This window comes from Lepidochelys kempii, chromosome 20 (genome assembly GCF_965140265.1).
Source record: "Lepidochelys kempii isolate rLepKem1 chromosome 20, rLepKem1.hap2, whole genome shotgun sequence".
Classification (NCBI taxonomy): Eukaryota; Metazoa; Chordata; order Testudines; family Cheloniidae; genus Lepidochelys; species Lepidochelys kempii.
In genome coordinates, this window is record NC_133275.1 from 6,421,103 (window position 1) to 6,442,744 (window position 21,642).

The 21,642-nt window shown below is 48.4% G+C and overlaps 1 protein-coding gene across 1 annotated transcript; it reads left to right on the forward strand.

The window, feature by feature from the left end:
• The first annotated feature begins 3,710 nt into the window (after positions 1-3,710).
• On the forward strand, positions 3,711-21,053 carry LOC140901039 (keratin, type II cytoskeletal 8-like). The gene is made up of 9 exons (XM_073319207.1): positions 3,711-4,043; positions 9,220-9,428; positions 11,647-11,707; positions 11,939-12,034; positions 14,299-14,469; positions 15,273-15,398; positions 17,530-17,750; positions 19,048-19,226; positions 21,010-21,053. The coding sequence occupies exons 1-9, from the start codon at positions 3,711-3,713 to the stop codon at positions 21,051-21,053; spliced, it is 1,440 nt and encodes a 479-aa protein (XP_073175308.1).
• The last annotated feature ends 589 nt before the right edge of the window (positions 21,054-21,642 follow it).

Below are 21,642 nucleotides of genomic sequence, written 5' to 3' on the forward strand. Positions count from 1 at the left end.
TCCTGTTAAAACTTGATGAAAATGAGACTTTTCACTGCAACGTTTCTTGGGCTTTGTTGAAAAACTGAAAACCTAGAAGCCAAATGTTTTTTGGTAACCCCAAACCAAAAAAATCCTGGCCTAAAACCAAAAAAAAAATATTTTTTTTTCAAGAAAATCCCCCAAATTTAATTGAAATGGGACATTACCTATGGAACTTTGTGTTTTGTTGAAAAAGCAGGTTTTAACAGAAAATATTCTGAACAAAAATTTTCAACCAACTTTAAGCAAGACCTTGGTTCTAACATACCTCTCATGGACAAAAGAGTATGGGAACTCCAGAGCTAAATCTAGTCCTGAGAATTATTTCAAGCAGAGAGAGCAAGAAACACAGGGGACAGAACAGGCATGAATATGTTATGGGGGATTTGCTGTGAATCAGGCTGAGTATGGGGAGGATTGGGCTCCGCTCTTTCAATTGGCAGAAAGGTGTATTGAAAACCAAAGGCTCTTTGTTGTGTCACAGTTCTTGCAGTAGCTGTTTAAGGCTCCACTGGATATCAGGTTCACTATTCAAATAGAAGCAGATAACTGAGCAATACACCCAGGTTATTAAGAATACAGGAAATGATAGTACACTGCATAGCTAACCTGGATCATTGCTCCTGATGTGGGGTGAAGTGCAGGAGCTGCTAGTGGGCAAGATGGAAAGAGAAACAGATCATGTGGGATCCAACACCCAATCAGCTGAGGCGAGGGGTATGCAATGTCCCATAAAGGTTTGTAGCAAAGTACTCTTCATTGGAGCAAGGTTATGACTCTGAAACACTCCTTCCACCACTGTAATAGTCATAAACTAGCCCTCAGTCAACATTATTCATTCATATCCTACTACATTCCTGGGAGATGAATTAATAAGAGATTAACCTCATTCTCAGGACAAAGATTAACCCAGAGTAAATAGGAACTAAATTACCTGCAGGATAAGGTAGCTGAATATCATCAACAGAATCATCGCATTGCAGCAAAATGGCCATGAAAATTCCCCAGCTTTGGCACAAAACTGATTTGCCCACCATCTCCGTGATTATAACAATGAGAAAGCGAACTGTATATTACTGGTCTGCCATAAAAATAAAGCTTGTTCTAAGCAAGTGGGGAGGTAGAATCTTGCACAATGAAATTAAGTCTTTGGATTTCTAAAGGTCTTTTAGCTACAGTAAGATAAGTAGAGGGTCCTTTAATAAAGGTGAGATAAGGTGCTATAAGAAAGATAAGGTGCTACTACATGTATGATTATTATTTTTTTTTTTGCAGTTCTTTGTGGTCCAGTATCTAGATTCTACAAAGATTCTGCCAGAAGACTGATGATAAGAACTGCATTTAAACTAGTGCTGGTTGAACTTATTTTTGTTCACAATGTTTTTCAATGAAGAATGTTTTTTCCCCTCAAAATGGAATTGTCTGGTTTTGATTAAACCACAGGAATGTCCATAAAAATGCTGGAAAATTTTGGCCATAAACGGCAACACTTTTTTTGACCATTCCCCCAATTTTTTGATGGAAATATATATTTTTTTCATTTTTGTTGAAATTTTTAAAGGGAACAAAACCCATTTCCTGATTAGCTGTTATTTAAGCACATTTGTGGGCTAATCAAAAGCCCTTGAAGTCAATGAAAGATTTTCCACTGAGCACTGAATTAGTCCCTTAAAAGGTAAACAGATCTGAAGAACATGAACTCAGTGTTAGTTCAGAAGATTTCTTTTATATGTGACACAAATTACAAAGCCCAGCTGATCAAACATGATTGTAAGATACTGGTGAAAATTCTGACAATGCCTTTAGGATCTGATCCAAAGTTTATAGAAAACCATGGATTATTTCTGTTGAATTCATTGGGCTTTGGATCAGCCCCTAGAGAGTTGATTCATTCTGCTATTCTTCTCCATGCAGGTTCCTGTGCTGTGCCAATCGCTGTGGTATCTTGGTTCATCCCAATCAGTTTTTAAAGATACAATTGCAGATGCCACAAAATGCTTTTAAAATAGTGTTAATAAAAGCAACTACATGGATGTATCTGTTGCAGCATTTCCTTAATGGGATAAAAGGCATCTGACAGTGTGGAGTGGTACTAAAAACTGATTCTGAAACAGGGAACTTTGAAGCAGAGATTCACATTCTCTGGAAGGGACAGATATTATTTTCACCATATATTCTGATTACTCTCCTTAACCTAACACAGATTGCTTTCTCCATCAGGTAAGTCTCTAAGGCACCATATAGGGAGAAAATTTCTGATAGCAGAGGGCTCTTTATTTTAGCAGACAAAAGCATACTAAGATCCAGCAACTGGAAACAAAGGGCAAAGATATAATAGGGAGGATAATTAGCCATTGGAACAAGAAACCTAGAAAGGTGATGGATTCTTCATCATTTGAAGTCTTTAAATCAAGCCTGGGTGTCTTTCTAAATGACATGTTTTGGGTCAATTACACTTTAAAGACTTGATTCAGGAATCACTTGGTGAAATTCTAAGGCCTGTGTAATGCAGGAGGTCAGACTAGATGATTTAATGGCCCCTTATGGCCTTCAAACCTATCAATCTAGCCAGCATCACCTCTGCTTTATCTTGGTGGAGCCTCAACCAGCTTGCCTTCATCCATGTCACAGTCTAAACCAGAATCCAGGAAAAACACCTGACTGAGTGATCTGGTTTGGAGAGCTATAAACTTCTCAAGACTTCTCAGAGTTCTCAAGACTCTGCACCCCATGCTTCCTCCCTCTCCCTCCTCATGGCTTCAAACACATGCTGAATAAGTGACAGAGTGGACCTGGCAGAACATCACATGGGACTGGAGTGTCCTTCTGTAGAATGCTCAACATTCCCTTCCAGTGTCTGTCCAAGAGATAAGAACAAAGCCACTTCAGAGAAGCTCCTTGCAAGATCTGCGGGTAAAGGAAGCCAACAGGATCGTATTATCAAAACCAGGATTGACACTTGGTTATCTTCTATCACTGTCAACCAATGAAACAATTCAGCACTGTTCCCCATATCCTCACTCCTGCTGTCTTCTTGCTACATCCACCACAGATCTTCTATCAACCAAGGTGACCCCTGAGAAAAAAATTGGGAAAGAGGACACTTAGGGAGGCAGCAGATAAAAATTAAGTACAAAATTTGATATAGTGATATCTATATATATCGTTGACTATGCAAATTATATTGTCATAGAGTTGTTTGAAAAATGCTAATTATTTTTCATGGGAAATTTAGAAAATAAATTAACTTTTTAAAGAAAATTCTCTCAAAAATGTTCCCTTTTTTGTTGAAAACCCAAAGCTGTTTTCAGTTTAGGCTAAAAATTATTGCTATTCAAAAATAAAGAACCAAAATTGGTTACTTAATTAAAAGAAAAAAGAGAAATTGTACCAAACCATGAACATTTTTACTAAACAACAAACTAAAAAATACTTTTAAACTGGTGTATAGTTTTCTCTTTGCTGGCTCTGAAGAAGTTAACTAGGTTGGGCCCATGTTGATGAAGCAGATGATGAACTGGGTGCACTGAAGCTCTGCCCCTCCACCGCTCCACAGCCACTCAGGTGTATCCCTGCCCCACGGCCACCCTGGATTTAAATCAGCACTGACCTCATACAATTCTCAGCCTTTACAGACCTTCCTCCAGTGCCTACCAAGCACTTCCTCATTCTCCACCGGTGTCGTCAAAATGTCTGTCATCTCCGTCAGTAAGAAGTACAGGAGTTCCCCCCGCAACTTCAGCAGCCAGTCCTATGCCTCCACTGGCTACTCCAGAATGAGCCCCCTGACTTATGCCATCTCCAGCCCAGGTGGCAGCAAATTCAGAGGAGCCAGGACCCCCCTGGGGCTGGGGATGAGTGGTGGGGCCGGCATCAAGGGTAGTCTTGTAGCAGTGAACTTCAACCGGAGCCTGATGAGTCCCATCAAGACTGGGCTCGACCCAGAGATCCAGCTCGTGAAAGCTCAGGAGAAGGAGCAGATCAAGACTCTGAACAATAAATTTGCCCACTTTATTGACAAGGTAAGCCTTGGGTCTTCTAATACTGAGCATTCTCTCCTTGGCAGATGGATCTGTGTTGTGAAGAACTCTGTTGTCCTCCTTTCCTATTACGTTTTAACTCTTCTAAGAATTGGAGAGACCAGCGAAAACTGTGATGAAACAGCCCAAAAGGCAGTGGTGGCAAGTTGCTAATGTCATGGTAGCTGTTGTCAGTGTAATAAGTAAAGGCAATAAAGAGGGTTTAGTCATTGTGCAACCTTTAAGAAATCGATATGGTACAAAGGATAATCAGCCTGAACGGCTCTCACAACCAACACCAGAAGCTAGCTAGGCCTTATCTGATGCTCCAAAGGTTACACTAAATGGGACGCTTTCAAGCAGACCCACGCAGTATCACAATTGCTGTCTATATTTTCAAAAGCAATGAGACCAGTCAGTTTTGGGGTGCTCAGCTTGAAATGCCTCAAAAAGACTTGAGTTCCAGAGGTGGGCGCTTGGTGATTTTGGATAAAATCAACCCCCTTTAAGGGGTCTTAAGTTGGGCATCCAAAATCACTATTCAGGCTTAGGTCTTCTAAACAGATTGGGCAGGATCAAGACTTTATAGGACTTAACTTGGGAAACAAAAGAGGCTTCCCCAAACTCGTCAATATGTATTTTGGTTCATGCTTGGAGTAATCAATGAGCAACCTACAGTAAAGGCCAACCCTCTTTAATGCTTCTTTCTTATTGCTCCCACAGCCCAGTGGCTGTATTGGCCTTTGGTTTTCTAAATTTTTTCTCTCTTAAGGGCTTAGAATGGGGTGGGCAACTTGACTCTGAGAAGGAGCCAGAATTTACCAATGTACATTGGCAAAGAGCCACGGTAATATGTCAGCAGCCCCCCATCAGCTCTCCCACCCCGGAGCCTCCCACCCACCGGCAGCCCCACCGATCAGAGCCTCCCCCTCTCTTCCGCACCTCCTGATCAGCTTCGTGGCGTGCAGGAGGCTCAGAGGGGGAGGAGCGAGGGCACGGCAGGCTCAGGGGAGGGCGTGGGAAGGGGTGGAGTGGGGGCAGGGCCTGTGGCAGAGCCAGGGGTTGAGCAGTGAGCACCCCCTGGCACATTGGAAAGTCAGTGCCTAGACAAGGAGCCACATGGAATCATAGACTTTAAGGTCAGAAGGGACCATTATGATCATCTAGTCTGACCTCCTGCACAACGCAGGCCACGGAATCTCACCCACCAATTCCTGTAACGAACCCCTAACTTATGTCTGAGCTGTCGAAGTCCTCAAATCGTGGTTTAAAGACTTCAAGGTGCAGAGAATCCTCCAGAAAGTGACCCGTGCTCCATGCTGCAGAGGAAGGTGAAAACTCCCCAGGGCCTCTGCCAATCTGCCCTGGGGGAAAATTCCTTCCCGACCCCAAATATGGCGATCAGCTAAACCCTGAGCATGTGGGCAAGACTCACCAGCCAGACACCCAAGAAAGAATTTTCTGTAGTAACTCAAATCCCACCCCTTCTAACATACCATCACAGGCCATTGGGCATATCTACTGCTAGTAGTTGAAGATCAATTAATTGCCAAAATTAGGCTATCTCATCATATTATCTCCTCCATAAACTTATCAAGCTTTGTCTTGAAGCCAGATATGTCGTTCGCACCCACTGCTTCCCTTGGAAGGCTGTTCCAGAACTTCACTCCTCTGATGGTTAGAAACCTTTGTCTAATTTCAAGTCTAAACTTCCTGATGGCCAGTTTCTATCCATTTGTTCTTGTGTCCACATTGGTACTGAGCTTAAATAATTCTTCTCCCTCCATGGTATTTATCCCTCTGATATATTTATAGAGAGCAATCATATCTCCCCACAACCTTCTTTTGGTTAGGCTAAACAAGCCAAGCTCATTGAGTCTCCTTTCATAAGACAGGTTTTCCATTCCTCAGATCATCCTAGTAGCTCTTCTCTGTACCTGTTCCAGTTTGAATTCATCCTTCTTAAACATGGGAGACCAGAACTGCACACAATATTCCAGATGAGGTCTCACCAGTGCCTTGAATAATGGTACTAAAACCTCCTTATCTCTACTGGAAATACTTCGCCTGATGCATCCCAAGACCGCATTAGCTTTTTTCACGGCCATATCACATTGGCGGCTCATAGTCATCTTGTGATCGACCAGTACTCTGAGGTCCTTCTCCTCCTCTGTTACTTCCAAGTAATGCGTTCCCAGTTTATAACAGAAATTCTTGTTATTAATCCCAAAATGCATGACCTTGCACTTTTCACTATTAAATTTCGTCCTATTACTATTATTCCAGTTTACAAGGTCATCCAGACCCTCCTGTAGGATATCCCGGTTCTTCTCTATATTGGCAATACCTCCCAGCTCTGTGTCATCCGCAAACTTTATTAGCACACTCCTGCTTTTTGTGCCAAGGTCAGTAATAAAAAGATTAAATAAGATTGGTCCCAAAACCGATCCCTGAGGAACTCCACTAGTAACCTCCTTCCAGTCTGACAGTTCACCTTTCAGTGTGACCCGCTGTAGTCTCCCCTTTAACCAGTTCCTTATCCCCCTTTCAATTTTCATATTGACCCCCATCTTTTCCAATTTAGCTAATAATTCTCCATGTAGAACCTTATCAAATGCCTTACTGAAATTGAGGTAAATTAGATCTACTGCATTCCCTTTGTCTAAAAAATCTGTTACCTTCTCAAAGAAGGAGATCAAGTTGGTCTGACATGATCTACCTTTTGTAATGCCATGTTGTATTTTGTCCCAATTACCATTGACTTCAATGTCCTTAACTACTTTCTCCTTCAAAATTTTTTCCAAGACCTTGCATACTAAAGATGTCAAACTAACGGGCCTGTGTTACCCGGATTGCTTTTTTTACCTTTTTTAAAAATAGGAACGATGTTAGCAATTCTCCAGGCATACAGTACAACCTCTGAGTTTACAGATTCATTAAAAATTCTTGCTAATGGGCTTGCAATTTCATGTTCCTTTAATATTCTTGGATGAAGATTATCCGGGCCGCCCGATTTAGTCCCATTAAGCTGTTCGAGTTTGGCTTCTACCTCGGATGTGGTAATATCTACCTCCATATCCTCATTCCCATTTGTCGTTCTACCATTATTAACTTCTGAAAAGCCGCATGTGGCTCCGGAGCCACAGGTTGGCCACCCTTGTCTTAGAAGATCCCTTAGGGGCAGATTATTCCACATCTGCTCATTGTGGAGTTTCTTGCACCTTCCTCTGAAGTATCTGATACTGGCCACTATTAGAGATGGGATACTGGACTGCATGGCTGTAGGTCTAATCCAGTCTGGGAATTCTTATGTTCCTAACTGTGGGGATAGTCTTATCCTGGAAAAATGCTCAGTTTTCCATGAGGACCAAGTGTTTTGTCCAAGTGGATGTGTCCTGTAGCCATCTGTGGAAGTGAGTGAGATTTGTCCTGTTCATAGAATCATAGAATATCAGGATTGGAAGGGACCTCAGGAGGTCTTCTAGTCCAACCCCCTGCTCAAAGTCGGACCAATCCACAATAATACTTCCTGAAGCGGAGAAAGATTAGTACATAGGGTATACGTAGGAACAGGTTCTCCTCCCAGGGAGTTATGGGTTAGCATAGAGGAGATAAATTATCCTTTGTGGCTAACAAATAAGGAGATGGGCCCAGTTCTCTAGTGTCAGAGTCATAGACTTTAAGGCCAGAAGTCAGACCAATGTTCTGATCAAAAGTCTCCTATGATCGGTTAATGAGACTGTCAAGAGGGCTATTTTTGCTCTTAATTTGTTTTGAAAGGCAGTGTCTGTTTCAGCACAGTTTAATGCAGAGACGCCGATTTTCAAATGTGCCGGGGGGATGCTCCACCCCAGGCCCTGCCCCCACTCCACCTCTTCCCCAAGGCCCCAGCCCCGCTCTGCCTCTTCCCACCCCATTCCGCCCCCTCCCTCAAGTGCACCCCACCCTCGCTCCTCTCCCCCCTCCCCCCAGCACCTCCTGCACGCCACGGAACAGCTGATCGCGGGAGGTGCTGGGAGGGAGGGGGGGGAGCAAATTGGTGGGGAGGACAGACAGGAGGCGCTACGGGGCAGGGGGGAGGCGCTGACCCACGGGGCTTCCAATGGGTGCTGAGCAGCCACTAATTTTTCCCGGTGGGTGCTCCAGCCACGGAGCACCCACGAAGTCAGCGCCTATGGTTTAATGGTGGAAAGCACTTTTCTCAGCCTGCGTGCAGATTCCCTTGACCATGGACACAGCTGCTCAGAGAGCACAAACAATTCTGTTGGGGCATGCGTCCGAAACTGGGAAAGTGAAACGGTGAAAGTGAAGAATAGTTGGCATAGCTTGGATAAAACTGGAAATCTTGTGGCACAAGGAAAATGTACCTGTGGCTGGAGTTGGTTGAACGCTCTTATTTACATTACAATAAAACTTTCAAGATCAGGGCCCTAGCGTGTCAGGTGCTGTACACACTAGAGCGGAGAGAAATTTTTTAGCAAAAAGAGGCAAGTTCAGTGATGCCAGAACGTTTTGTTAATTCATGTTGATTTCACTGAATGGTTTGTTTAAAAACAGAACAAAACAATTACAAAAATTGGTACCAAGCGATTTGAAGTTTCTGTTTGAAATGACATTTAGTTGCAAAACGTCCTTTAGTTTTATTTAAATTTTTTTTAATGTTTACAAATGGTCAAAAACATTTTAATTTTGTAGAAATTAGACTTCTTGTTCAATCCAGAATGAACTTTTTTTTCCGACTTTTCGATTAGCCAAAAATTTCCATCTGACCCCAAATTAATTTTTTTCGACCCTTTGAAATTGGTAATGAACCAAAAAAAAAAAATCGTAATTTGCCCAGTTCTAGTTCAGACACACAGCAAGAGATAATGCCCACCCCACTGAGCTTACAATCTAAATAATGAGACAGACACAGGTCGGGAGGAGACACAGAGAGGGGAAGTGACTTGCCCAAGTTTACCCAGGTGCCAGCTGTCCACAGTCCTAAACCAGTTGCTCAATCTACTGGAGCACACTGGCTCTTGTAAATCGCCAGTTATATTTACACTCATTTTAATGATGCTTTTTCCCACTGCTGAAGTGAAGCAAAGGGGCTTTAGTGCAGCTGAAAAGTCTGGCCTAAGGTCTCCCATGTGCATAGTCACACCAGTCTGAGGACGCAAACTCCTTATCTCCCCAGGTTCGCACACTGGAGCAGCAGAACCAGGTGTTGAAGATCAAGTGGAGCATGCTGCAGGGCCAGAAAACTGGGCCCATTAACATGGAAAACATGTTCAAGGCATTTATCAACAACTTGCAGAAGCAGCTGGAGGACCTGGGGCACCAGAGGGTTAGGCTGGAATCCGAGCAGGGCAACACGCAGGACCTTCTGGAAGAGTTCGAGCGAAAGTGAGTCCAAACTATGACGCAGCCAATGGGGACTTTCTCACCAGGATTGGGTAAAGATTCCAGGCTAGGGTGCTTTGCACATCCAGGCCTATATCCATTAGCTATGGAAGAAGGTGGTCCTAAAGCAGAGGTGGGCAAAGTATGGCCCGTGGGCCACATCTGGCCTGTGGGACCATCCTGCCTGGCCCTTAAGCTCCCGGCCGGGGAGGCTCGCCCCCAGCCCCTCCCCTGCTGTCCCCCTTTCCCCGCCGCCTCAGCTCACCGTGTCGCCAGTGCTCTGGACGGTGGGGCTGCGAGCTCCTGCTGGGCAGTGCGGTGGCGTAGCTGGCTCCAGCCGGGCGCCGTGGCGGCCAGTCCTGCTGCTCTGAGTGGCATGGTAAGGGGGAGAGGAGTGGGGGGGTTGGATAAGGGGCAGGGTTCCCGGGGGGCAGTCAGGGGACAGGGAGCAGGGGGCGGTTGGATGGGGCGGAGGTTCGGGGGGGGCGGTCAGGGAACAGGCAGCGTTGGATAGGCATGGGAGTTGCGGGGGGGACTGTCAGGGGGCGGGGGTGTGGATAGGGGTTGGGGCAATCAGGGGACAGGAAGCAGGGGGGGTTGGATGGGGGTGGGATCCTGGGGGGGCAATTAGGGGCGGGGGGGTCTCAGGAGGGGGTGGTCAAAACATGACTTTTCAGAAGAACTTGGTCCATTATATCAATGGGCAACATTGCAGTGCGGTTGGTGTCTCCAGGCTCAGTGGGGTAGGGGATCTTTTGCTCCTAGTCACCTCAAGTCTGTGCCAATAGACCTGGGAGAATATTTTTGTTTGAAATGTGATTTGGAGAAAAGGCAGCTTTGGCAACAACTAACTGTGCTGTGAATTTGTGTTGGCTTCATTGAAGTTTCCTTGAAACACAATGCCAACACGTAAATAAAAGCCCAGTCGAAGCGAAAGGTTTCGTTTTGGGTCCAATGGAACGTTTCATTGGACCCAAAATGATCTTATTTTAATTTGTACTATTAGATTCTCCAGAAATTCTGAAAATTTCCCTTTTCTGTGTCCCTGAAATGACCCCCCCCCGATTTTTCGGCACTGTTAGTGAACTGAAAAATGTATAATTTGCACAGCTCTAATTCTCACCTCTATCGTCTCTCTCAGACAAAGGTGCCAACTTTCTAATGAGCTGGGGGTGCTGAACCCCTGCTCTGCCCCAGGCCCCGTCCCCAGTCTAATCCTTCCCCCATGGCCCCACCCCTGCCCTGCCTCTTCCTGCCCCACCTCGCCCCCACTGCACTCCATCCCACCCCACCCCACCTCTTCCCGCCCCCTTCTTCCCCCTCCTCCAAGCACACCCCACCCTCACTTTTCCCTCTCCGCCCCAGTGCCTTGTGTACGCTCGGAACTGCATGGGACAGCTGATTATGGTGCTTGGAGGAAGGGGAGGCACTGGGAAGGGTGGGAGGCGCTGATCAGTGGGGCTTCCGGTGGGTGGGAGGCACTGGGGGGAGAAGGAGGAGCTGATCGGGTGGGGGCTGCCGTTGGGTGCTCAGTACCCACCATTTTTCCCCCTATGGGTGCTCCAGCCCCGGAGCACCCATGGGGTCGGCACCTATGCTACACCTCTGCATATCCAGACTAACTCCATCACGCCCTTGGTGGGTTTAAATCAGGCCCAATATCTCAAAGCCAGGCCAGATTTATATCCCCATTGCGCTTACAGGCTCCAACTCTGATCATGGCCCTATTATGCTGGGGGCAGTGCAGTCGCATTGTAAGATGCAGTCCCTGCCCTGAAAGGCTCATGGTGTAAACAGAGAAAAGGCGGGAGGGGAAATGACTCATCCATGATCACACAGCAGGGCAGTGGCGAAGACAAGAATAGAACCACTAGGCCACACCACCTCTCTCTTTTGCAAAGTCCCAAAGTGCCCAGCCACAGTTGCAACAGCAAGGGCCTGATGCAACAGCACCCAAAACCCCAGCTGAAGTCAGTGGGAGCTGTGGGTGTTCCCCTCCCGCACCCAAAACCCCAGCTGAAGTCAGTGGGAGCTGTGGGTGTTCCCTTCCCGTGTCGGGAGGGGAACACCCATAGCTCCCACTGACTTCAGCTGGGGTTTTGGGTGCTCTTCAGAACATCCTCTGATGGTCCCCACATCTTTGTAGCTTCCGTAAGAGAATTAACTCCCAGCCACTCAGACGCACCCTGCAATGAACTGATTCCCTCCCACCTGCTCACAGGTACGAAGAAGAAACCAACAACCGGACTAGGAGGGAAAACGAATTTGTCCTGCTTAAGAAGGTGAGTCCATGCTTCTTCCAACTGGGTTTAGCGCTAGGCATCGGGCATGATTATTTATTTATTATGGGTATTGTGGGGGTGCCTGGGAGGCCCAGTCATGGATGAGGATGCTATTGTGCTAGGCGCTGTACAAACATGGAACAAAAAGATGGCCTCCTACCTCCGAAGAACTTCCAATCTTAGTAAACAGGGTTGGAGTCTGACTCACAGGTGCCTGGACTCTTTTCTCAGGAGGTGGACGAGGCTTACATCAAAAAGGAGGAAATGGAGGTCAAGTTGCAAAATCTGACCGACGAAATCAACTTCCTGATAGAGCTTTATGCCAGGGTAAGTGGCTTTTCTCTCCCTTGTCTACACTTTGTGGCAGCACATGAGGTGCGGGCTGCGTCCACACTGGGGTGCGTGGCTAGATGCGGCAGTGAAAGGCTCTAGCAGGTGGAGGCAGTGGGACACTACACGGCTCATTCTAGCAGTGTAGACGGGGAAGGCACTGGTTGGACGCGTAGAGAGCTGGGCAGGGTACATGCCCCAAGGTTCTGGGCATAGGTGCTGACTCCGTGGGTGCTCCGGGGTTGGAGCACCCATGGAGAAAAATTAGTGGGTGCTCTGCCCCCCCTCGCAGTCAAGCTCCCCTCATCCCCCACCCCACCCCGCCCCTCCTCCTCCTCTTCCTCCCCCCGAGCGCACCGCGACCCCGCTCCTCCGCCTACCTCCAAGCTTTTCCTGGCCGCCGCCAAACAGATGTTTGGCCGTGTTAGCACACTCCGGGAGGGGGTGGAGGAGTGGGTATATGATGCGCTCAGGGTGGGCGGGGGGGAGAGGCGGGGTCAGGGCAGGGATTTGGGGAAGGAGTTGGAATATTTGCAAGGGGGGGGATTTGGGATGGGGACTTTGGGGGAAGGGGTTGGAATGGGGCTGGGGAAGGGGTGGGAAGAGGCGGGGCAGGGGTGGGGCCTCATGGAAAGGGTGGAGTGGGGGCGGGGCCGGGGCAGAGGCGGGAGTCGAGCACCCACGGGAAAGAGGGAAAGTCGGCGCTTATGATTCTGGGGTGTCTTTACCTGCCTAAGCAGTGCCTCACCATCTACACTGCTGTTTATACCCATGCTAGGGGTGTGTGCAGTGACTGTAAGTGTAGACGTAGCCTTAGATTACGACTACAGTTCTAAATTTCCTGGTGAATTCCATTGAGTAACAGAGTTTCTGTAATGAAAGATCCTGCCAGTCTAGAGAGCCAGAGAAATCGTCTTTTTTTTAAAGGGGCAGACCTGCCTCCACAGTTCACTTTCTAACTAGCTGCAAAATTCCAGGCCAGATTTCAAGCCCCACAATGGTCAGGAGCTGTTTGGGGTTTGTTTGGGGCCCACAACTGGGATAAATAGTCACCAGTTGATTCTTACAAAACTCCTCTGTTGTAAGTGTTATGACTCCCATTCTACAGACAGGAGAACTGAGACAGAATGACTCATCCAAGGCCACTTGGCATGTAAGTGGCGGAGATGGGATCAGAACTCAGGAGCTCCTCCACTCAGCCTCTTAAGGGGTTGTTTACACTGCAAAAAAAACCCTGCCACATCAAGTGTCCAAGTCCGGATCTGCAGACTCGGGCTCACAGAGTTCACCTATGGTGCTAAAAATAGCCTTTTCGGCATTCCCATCAAGGCTGGAGTGCAGGTTCTGAAAGCCGGCGAGGGGTTTGTGTCTCAGACCCTGAGCTCTAGCCGGAGTGGGAATGTCAATACGGCTATTTTATAGCGCTGTAGCTACAGTCTATAGCCCCAGGCTCTGACACTTGCTGCCACAGGTCTTTTTTTTTTTGCAGTGTAGACATACCCTAAGACACTAAGCATATAGGGACTTCCATATTCCACTATCCTGTTTCTAAGAGTAGTCAGCACCAGCTGCTTCAGTGTAAGAAAAACAGAATTAGCAGAGGTGGAATGATCTACCTTCCTCTTCGGGCCCATCCTGACCTCTGACAGACAGAGATAGGCTTCCCACCTGAACGAGGAGGTGTTAAACCCCTCCCTAAATTTGTCAGCGTTAACTGTTATAACTTTGGGTATTCTTCTCATCCCATCCCTTTTGGAATCTTGAGACTTTCTTGGCCTCACTGACTTCCTGTGGCAGTGAGTTCTACAGGCGAATGACGTGCTGTATGGAAAAAGTATTTTCTTGTCTCTATTTTGAATTTGCCACCCTTTAACTTCATGGAACGTACACTCGTTCTTGTGTAAGGAGACACCGATCTCCCTTCTCTAGATGTTCGTCATTGTATATACTGTTATTGTGTCCCCTTTTAGTTGTCTCCTCTTGAAGAGAAACCATCCCAATTTTGTCAATCTCTCTTCATAAGAGAGTTTCTCCAGCCCCTTAATCATACTTGTCACCCTTCCTTGAACCCCTCTAGTTCTGCAATATCCTTTTTGGAGGTGGGGTGACCAGTGCTGCATGCAGAATCCAGAAGAGGCTGAAGCATTGATTTATATCAGCCTGGGGAGGGAGCTTCCATGGGAGCCGGCTGCAGGGCTTATGGGATGCAGTTCAGTTCATTGTCCTTCCTGTAACGAATGAGGGTTTTCTTTCTCATGTAGGAGCTGCGTGAACAGCACACCCAGGTAGAGGTGTCCAACACCCCCATGGTCACAGCCGTGGACAGCAGTCCCAAGCTAGACGTGGACAGCATCATTGCGGAGGCCAGAGTGCAGTACAAGGAGATGGCTGAGAACAGCCGAGAGGAAGCTGAGAGCAAGTATCGGATCACGGTGAGCGAGGCCCGTCTCGGCCCTGAGTGGCTGCTGTTTAGAAGGGCAGGGCAGTGTGTGAGGCCTGGTCCATGTGAGAGAGAAGTGACAATATGGAACAGGGTGAGCCAGGGCCCTAGACAGCTTCCTGGTTCCTTTGCCAGGTGGCTTCATCCTTTGCTTGGGGTGGTGTTGACAGCAGGGGTCCACCACCTAAGGCCCACTTCTTTCCGCCACTCCTAGTCAGATGTGCTGTGGCCTTCCTCATCCCTGACTTACAGCCATCAAGCAGGTAGGGGTCTATCCTGGGCTTTGTGTGCAAGGCCATCACCGTGGTGGAGGGGCCTTCCTGCCACATAACCCCCTACGCTACCCCAACCAAAGAGCCTTTCCTGCCACCCCAGCTGAAGGTCTTGTGTGTGGGGTTCCCCTCAGACACCCGTCTGAACCCTCTGAGCGCGCAGAGGATTTAGGGGCCTGCCACAAAGGGTGGGAACTTGGTCTCACTCCATTGGGCCCCCTGATCCAGGGGGATGGGAGAAACTGTTCCCCCACCTTCCTTGGCCGACCAAGAAGCAGTGCTGGAAGATGGAGCTGTTTTCTCCCCACCCAGGACAGTGGCTGCATAGATGACAATTCTGAGGGGAACCCTAATTTGTACGTGCCGACCTCTACACCCTTGCTGGCAGTGAGGTGACATTACATGGCTAGCATGAGGCTCTTCACTGAGGCGGTATATCTCACTGGCTCCCAGACTCGTGTTTCTCTAGATCCTGATCTGGACTCAGCATCTCCTTCTCTCTTTCCCTTTCTCCCCTATGCAGTACGAGCAGATCCAGGAGAAAGCAGACAGGCACGGGGAAGAGCTCCGTGCCGCCAAGGCCGAGCTCAACGAGCTCAACCGGATGATCCCATTGATCCGGGCGGAGATTGCGGCTCTGAAAGAACAGGTCAGCGAGGAAACAGCTGGGGATTCACATGTGGATGGAGGGGGCCACATCCAGCCCTGGGGGGGGGGAGCTCTGCTGAAGTAATTCGGTGCCCACAGGGCCAGATTTTCCAAAAGCTCAGTGCACAGAATCATAGAAAAGTTGGCCTGGAAAGGACCTTTTGAGGTCATCTCGTCCAGCCCCATGCTGAGACAAGACCAAGTATACCTAGAGCACCCCAATAGGTGTTTGTCTAAACCTGTTACCTCCCTTGGCAACCTGTTCTAATGCTTAACTATCCTTACACGTAGAAAGCTTTCCCTCATCTCTAACCTAACTCTCCCTTGCTGCTGATCAAGCCAATTACTTCTTGTCCATGCTGGATTCCTGGGCTCTTTTGAAAACCCAGCACTTGAAAATCAGCACCTCCTTGTCATTTTCTCCATCCATTTTTTCAGAGAGACCTTGAGGCAGGAGCGTCCGAACGGGGTGGAGGCCAGGGGGCCATGGCCCTCCCACTTTTTACCGGCCATAAGGGCGAACAATGGGGGGAGGGGGCAGAGAGGAGCAAGTGGGTGTTGGGTTCTTGGGGGAAGAGGTGGTGGAAGGGCAGGGACTCGGAGCGGTGCAGTGTTTTGGGGGGAGGGCCACGGTTTGGGCATCTGTTGCTCCCCCCACTTTAGGGTGCTTGTGCCACCCCTTCCTTGAGGCCATGTGACCAGGGGAAGGGACTTCCCTTTAAGCTTCTTGCCATGTGTCCAACTTTCTCTCTAATGACAGTTGGGCTCGGGGACCAGTCACAATGTGATTCTATTCTGTAGTGCGGGTAGGATGTTAATTGTGTCCTGAACCCTTGCTAAAGCCATGACCAGTGTATGCATTGGTTAGGAATTCAGTCACTGTCCTATCTATCTCTTCAGGGGTGACTTGATTACAGTCGATAAGTATCTACATGGGGAACAAAGATTTGATAACGGGCTCCTCAGTCTAGCTGGTAAAAGCTAACCATATCCAAATGCTGAAAGTTGAAGCTAGACAAATTCAGACTGGAAAATAAGGGGCAGATTTTTAACAGTGAGAGCACTTAACTATTGGAACCATTTGTGGTGGATTCTCCATCACTGGACACTTTAAAATCAGGATCGGATGTTTTTCTAAAACATCTGCTCTCGTTCAAACAGGAATTATTCTGGGGGAGTTCTACTGGGCATGTTATACAAGAGGGCATCAGACTAGCTCAGTGGCCCTCAACGCAGTGCCTGTGGCCACCATGGCGCCCACCGGGGCATTTTTGTGTGTCCGTAGGACACCCTGCTGCCGAAATGATGCCACTGAGCGCGGCCGCTGGAGAATCGCCAGCCAAAGTGCCGCCGAGAAGCGTTGCCGTTTCTCAGAGGCATTTCGGCGGCGGGGCAATATGCTAATCCCACAAGAAAGGTTGGGGACCACTGGACTAGCTGATCAAAATGGTCCCCTCTGGCTTTTGAATATCTGTCTCTTTCTGTCTCTCTCTGACCTGTAGTTCCACACTCTAGCCAGCCTCGCTCTCTCTCTCCAGTCTCTTTCTCCACGTAGCAACTTTCCCCACTCTCATTGCCGATGTATCTCAGCACCTTACAAACTTGGTTACGGTGCTGGACCGGGATTCAGGAGATCTGATGTAAATTCCTGGCTCTCCCGCATTGTAAATGTCAAAACCAAACATTTGGGCTTTTTCTGTTGTTGCTTTATTGGTTTTCGTCTGAAGCAATTCAGTGAATGGATTCCAAAATATTTCAGCCAATGTGAATTTGCATTTTGCAGTGAAAAATAAGTTTTGGATGAAAAAGGGTCACCTGCCTCTCATCTCCTCCTGATCTCTAAGACTAGAGACTGGATTAAGTCCTGATACGTAAGCCTTAATACCCCTTCCAAAATGTGTGTTGTCATTAATTATAAGGGCCCTACCTCTCTTCCCTTGCTTACTTCTTTTCTTGCTGGGAAATTTCCACTTACGCAGTAACTAGCTCTCTTTGGAGTTGCCCACGTGTTTGGAGAGTTGGCCTTAGAATGTCCTATCTGATTTCTGCTGTCAGCTGAACCCTTTCCTCCATAGATGGCTCCAAAGAAAGACTGGGTCTCAGTGGAAATCTGTCAAACGTCTGTTTTGCAGAACTCCAAGCTGGAGGTGGACATTGTCCAGGCTGAGGAGCAAGGCAAGATCGCTGTGGCAGATGCTACAGAGAAGCTGCAGAAGATGGAACATGCCCTGCAGAAAGCCAAGCAGGACATGGCGCTCCAGCTGCAGGAGTATCAGGCGCTGATGAGCCTCAAACTGACGCTGGATATTGAGATCGCCACCTTCAGGAAGCTGCTGGAAGGAGAGGAGAGCAGGTGGGCTTTGGGATGGGGATGGCATGAGTCATGATTGGATGGCTCTCCACCACACCCAGCAATGGGAGAACCAATGAGAGAGCTGAGTACCATAGGCCAGCCCCCAGTGCTAGAAAGTTGGCTCCTGACATGGTGCACCTATCTGTCTCTGAGCTAGATGGATTAACCCTTTGATTGCTGACCTCTCTCTGGGAAAGAAGCTCAGGTGGGTTTGGAAGGGGGTCGGGTGGCACATGATGTGATTGGATGCCTCCTGCTGGTGGGAGGGCTAGTCAGAGAAACCAGATGAGCCCAGCGCTGATGCACTGGCCCCAAAGGCCAGTCCAGTGCTAGGTTCATTGTGACCAAGGTTGCCACATCATCGGAGGAGACAGGTTTGCGACTGAGCAGTACAGATTAAGAACAAGCAGACTGGAAATTAATGTAGCTGTGCGGGACAAACTGGATGCTGTGTGTGTGGAGTATCTTTGGAGGAGCCACTTGGTCGGCCTGTAGATATTCTGCTTCTGTTTCAGGGTGACTTCCCCCAATAAACTGTACTTGACCCTTAATTATCTCTTAACCCGGGTTGCTGGTCCTTTAACTGCGGGTGCACAAGAGTGTTCCGATGTGTGTGATTACAACCAGACAGCTTTCTATGGAAATCATTGTTCATGCAGAAGTGGGCCAGCCGCTTCCCAGCTGAGCACAGCCTCTGAGCTTGATTCACCACTTCTCCACGCTTTGCCTTACGCTGGTATGTCAGGCAGGCAGCCTCTGTCTGCGGCTGTGCTGAGGCAGGGGTGAAATGCCTTTCGGGGGGGTGAGTCATGGAGTCAACAAGGTGTTGAATGGCTGGGCTTTAACTCGGTTCCTAGCAATCTATATCCTAGACAAGCCAGCCTCATGCAGTGGAGGAAATGGAGTAAAGCATCTGGGATCTCCTGTGTTCTAGTCCCAGATTTGCTGCTGGCTTACTGTGGGCTTAGGGGAGGTCATTTAACCTCTCATTAGTACCATAAGGATAACGATCCCATAAGAAATATTTCTACCTCCGGCTTCACTGTGGTTGCTATAGCATGCTAATTTTCCGCTCAGATCTTCTTGGGTAGAGCCCCGATCCTTCTGCTTCACAATACAGGCCCTTATTGACTGAGCCAAAGGAGAATCTCTGTTAGTTGCGAGCAGTATGGGGCTCGTGACACACAGACGAATTGTTCTGAGTCTGTGTTGACGGTGGCTTGCACGCACAGCACTCATTGTGTCCTTCTCTGCATCCCATCTGCACTAAGTTTTGTCGCTCTCTTCTGCTTGGCAGGCTGGAATCCAGTATGCAAAACCGGAGCATTCAGACTAAGACAACCGGCTATTCAAGTAAATATATTTCATCGGGGGCACTGGGGAGGAGGTGGGCAGCAGGGCAGACCATAGAACCAGGACAAAATCCCACTCCCATAGCAGTGCTGGACTTCACTAGCCAGTGGGAGTTTGGCACGTGTAGGGAGAGCTGAATATGAGAGACGGCTTCTGTCACATGGGTCAGAGAGGAGAAATTTGCCCCTTGTGAGTCACTAAGGTCCTGATCCTGTAAGCTGCAGAACATACCCCACTGTCGACAATCACATCCAGTGCCATAGGCGTGGGAACTATGGGAGCAGGGGGGCTGCAGCACCCCCAGGTTTTGCGCAGGTTTTGTGCCTGTGGTCCCGGCTGCTGCCACTGCACTCGGGGTCCCAGCTGCTGCCCCGCATCCAGGGTCCCAGCTGCTACCCCATGTCCAGGGTCCTGGCTGCCTCCCTGCGCCCAGCATCCCGGCTGCTGCTCCGTGCCTGTGATCCTGGCTGCCACCCCGTGTCCAGGGTCCCAGCTGCTGCCCCGTGGCCAAGGTCCCGGTTGCCGTCCCTGCGCTGGGGGCTCCATGCTGGCCCCGCACCCAGGGTCCTGGCTGCTGGCCCCATGCCCGGGGGCAAGGGGGCTGGCTTTCAGCACCCTCACTATTAAAGCGTTCCAGCACCATTGTCCGGTGCCAGGACCGTCGGCTAGATTCTGACCTTTTCTGGCCTCGTGTTCGCTTAAACTCTCATTCCCGGGGCAATCCGGTTAATGACAATAAAGGGCCATCTACTGCCTTCAGTTTCACCCATGCCATCGCATTGGCTGAGATGGCAGGATGTAGACAAAGGCCCAGCCTGGCTGGTGGCTGCTCCTTGTTCTCTGCTTCACTAGAATGGGTCTGAGGTGTCGTCCACATATTCACAGAGCTGGGAAGCTTCCCGGTGGCTGAAATTTCATGCCCTCCTTTTTTTTCCGGGCAAAACACTGTTTTTGACCAATGTGTACATTTTCCATGGAAAATTTCCATTCTGGCTGAAATTTTCTGGTTTAAAGAAACTGAAAAATTTGGGTCAAGGTTTTGGAGTTTTGTAAAAAAAAAAAAAAAAAATCATTTTTTTTTGGGTTCAGTTTTCCGTACATTTTGTTTGGTTTGTTTAGAAAACTGAACGTTTGTGGCTTTGGAAAAAAAATCAAACATTTCTGTGGTTTGAGTTGGTTTTTTGTTTTTTCTTTTAAATTTAAAATTGATTTTTAAATTGATTTAGTTGGGGATTAGTCCTGCTTTGAGCAGGGGGTTGGACTAGGTGACCTCCTGCGGTCCCTTCCAACCGTGATCTTCTATGATTCTTTGGAAAAGCCTCAAAATGTTCCATGGGAAGGTCTGAAAAAAAAATCATAAAAAGAAAAGATTTCCCACAAAAAAGAATGAGTGTGTTTCATCCCGCGCAAGTCTAAGTGTAACGCTAACAATTGTCGGTGGGCGGGATCGAACCTGGGGCCTCTGGAGCTTAGCGTGTGAGCTTCTACAGCATGAGCTAAAAGCCAACTTCCTATTAGCTAAGGCTGTAGAGCAGACACATTTTAGCTCTCTCTCTAAGTGGTCTCAGTACCACTAGATAGGCCAGAACACCACACCTAGAAGGTGTGTGGGTTACAGAAGCAGAGTGGAGCCTGTAGCAGGGAGCAGACTGTCACCTGGTAGTGGCTGCTGATGTAACCAGTACGTGGTGGGTAATGCATATAGACCACATTATGGCCCATCCCTCTGACCTTGCATGGTCACTGTCCCGGACTGTGATCTGGGATGGTGGGTCTGTCTCCTACTGGTGCTGTCCTTGAGCATGCTTGATTCTTCCCCTCCGTTGCGCTGCCCTGATCAGTTGCTTCTGGGATGCAGGGTTGGAAGCCCGTGAGCTAATGCGTCCATCTCCCTCTTCTCTTCCAGGTGGGCTGAGCACAAGATTTGCTGGCAAATTTGGCAGCTCGTAAGCGTTGGTGCTGCCCCCCCAATTCCTCCCCCCGGAAAGCTTGACTGAGAAAAATAAAACCAGGGATGGAAAATTGGTGTCCGACGTCCTCTCAGATGAGCCTCTGTTACTTTAGTGCCTTAACAGATGGGCCTTCATTGATCAGCTAAGCCAGTAGGTCTCTGGGGGAGACTGGGACAGGGGCAGAAATCTGAGGACCCCCCTCCCGCCCCAAATCTAGCAGCGGTTGCAAATTCTGTTCATGATAATAGAGGAGTTGGGTGATGGGGTGAGCGTAGGCAACAGTGGGGTAAATGGTTTGCCAGTGTCCCCTGACATCAGCGTTTGGTCCCTATCAGTCAATGCTTTATTCCTTCTCAGTGGCTGCGGAGCAAAGCTCTGTTATGTTTTTCCTCTTTCCCCTGCCCAGAGGGGGTCATTGTTCACTCAATGAACTTCTTACCTCCGATAACGACATCTCTGTTCTCTTTACAAGACAAGTGGAACCCACTAGTGAGCGTGTATTACAGGTCCCTGATCCACAGAGGTTGCTTCTCTATTGCCTATGCTAAAAGACCCAGTTGTCAGGACCGAGGTGTGGGCGGTCAGGC

Coding starts and splice junctions, on each gene's coding strand:
- LOC140901039 (XM_073319207.1), top strand. CDS start 3,711: ATGTCTGTCATCTCCGTCAGTAAGAAGTACAGGAGTTCCCCCCGCAAC. Junction 4,044..9,219: donor TTGCCCACTTTATTGACAAG/GTAAGCCTTGGG, acceptor TTATCTCCCCAG/GTTCGCACACTGGAGCAGCA. Junction 15,399..17,529: donor TTGCGGCTCTGAAAGAACAG/GTCAGCGAGGAA, acceptor TCTGTTTTGCAG/AACTCCAAGCTGGAGGTGGA.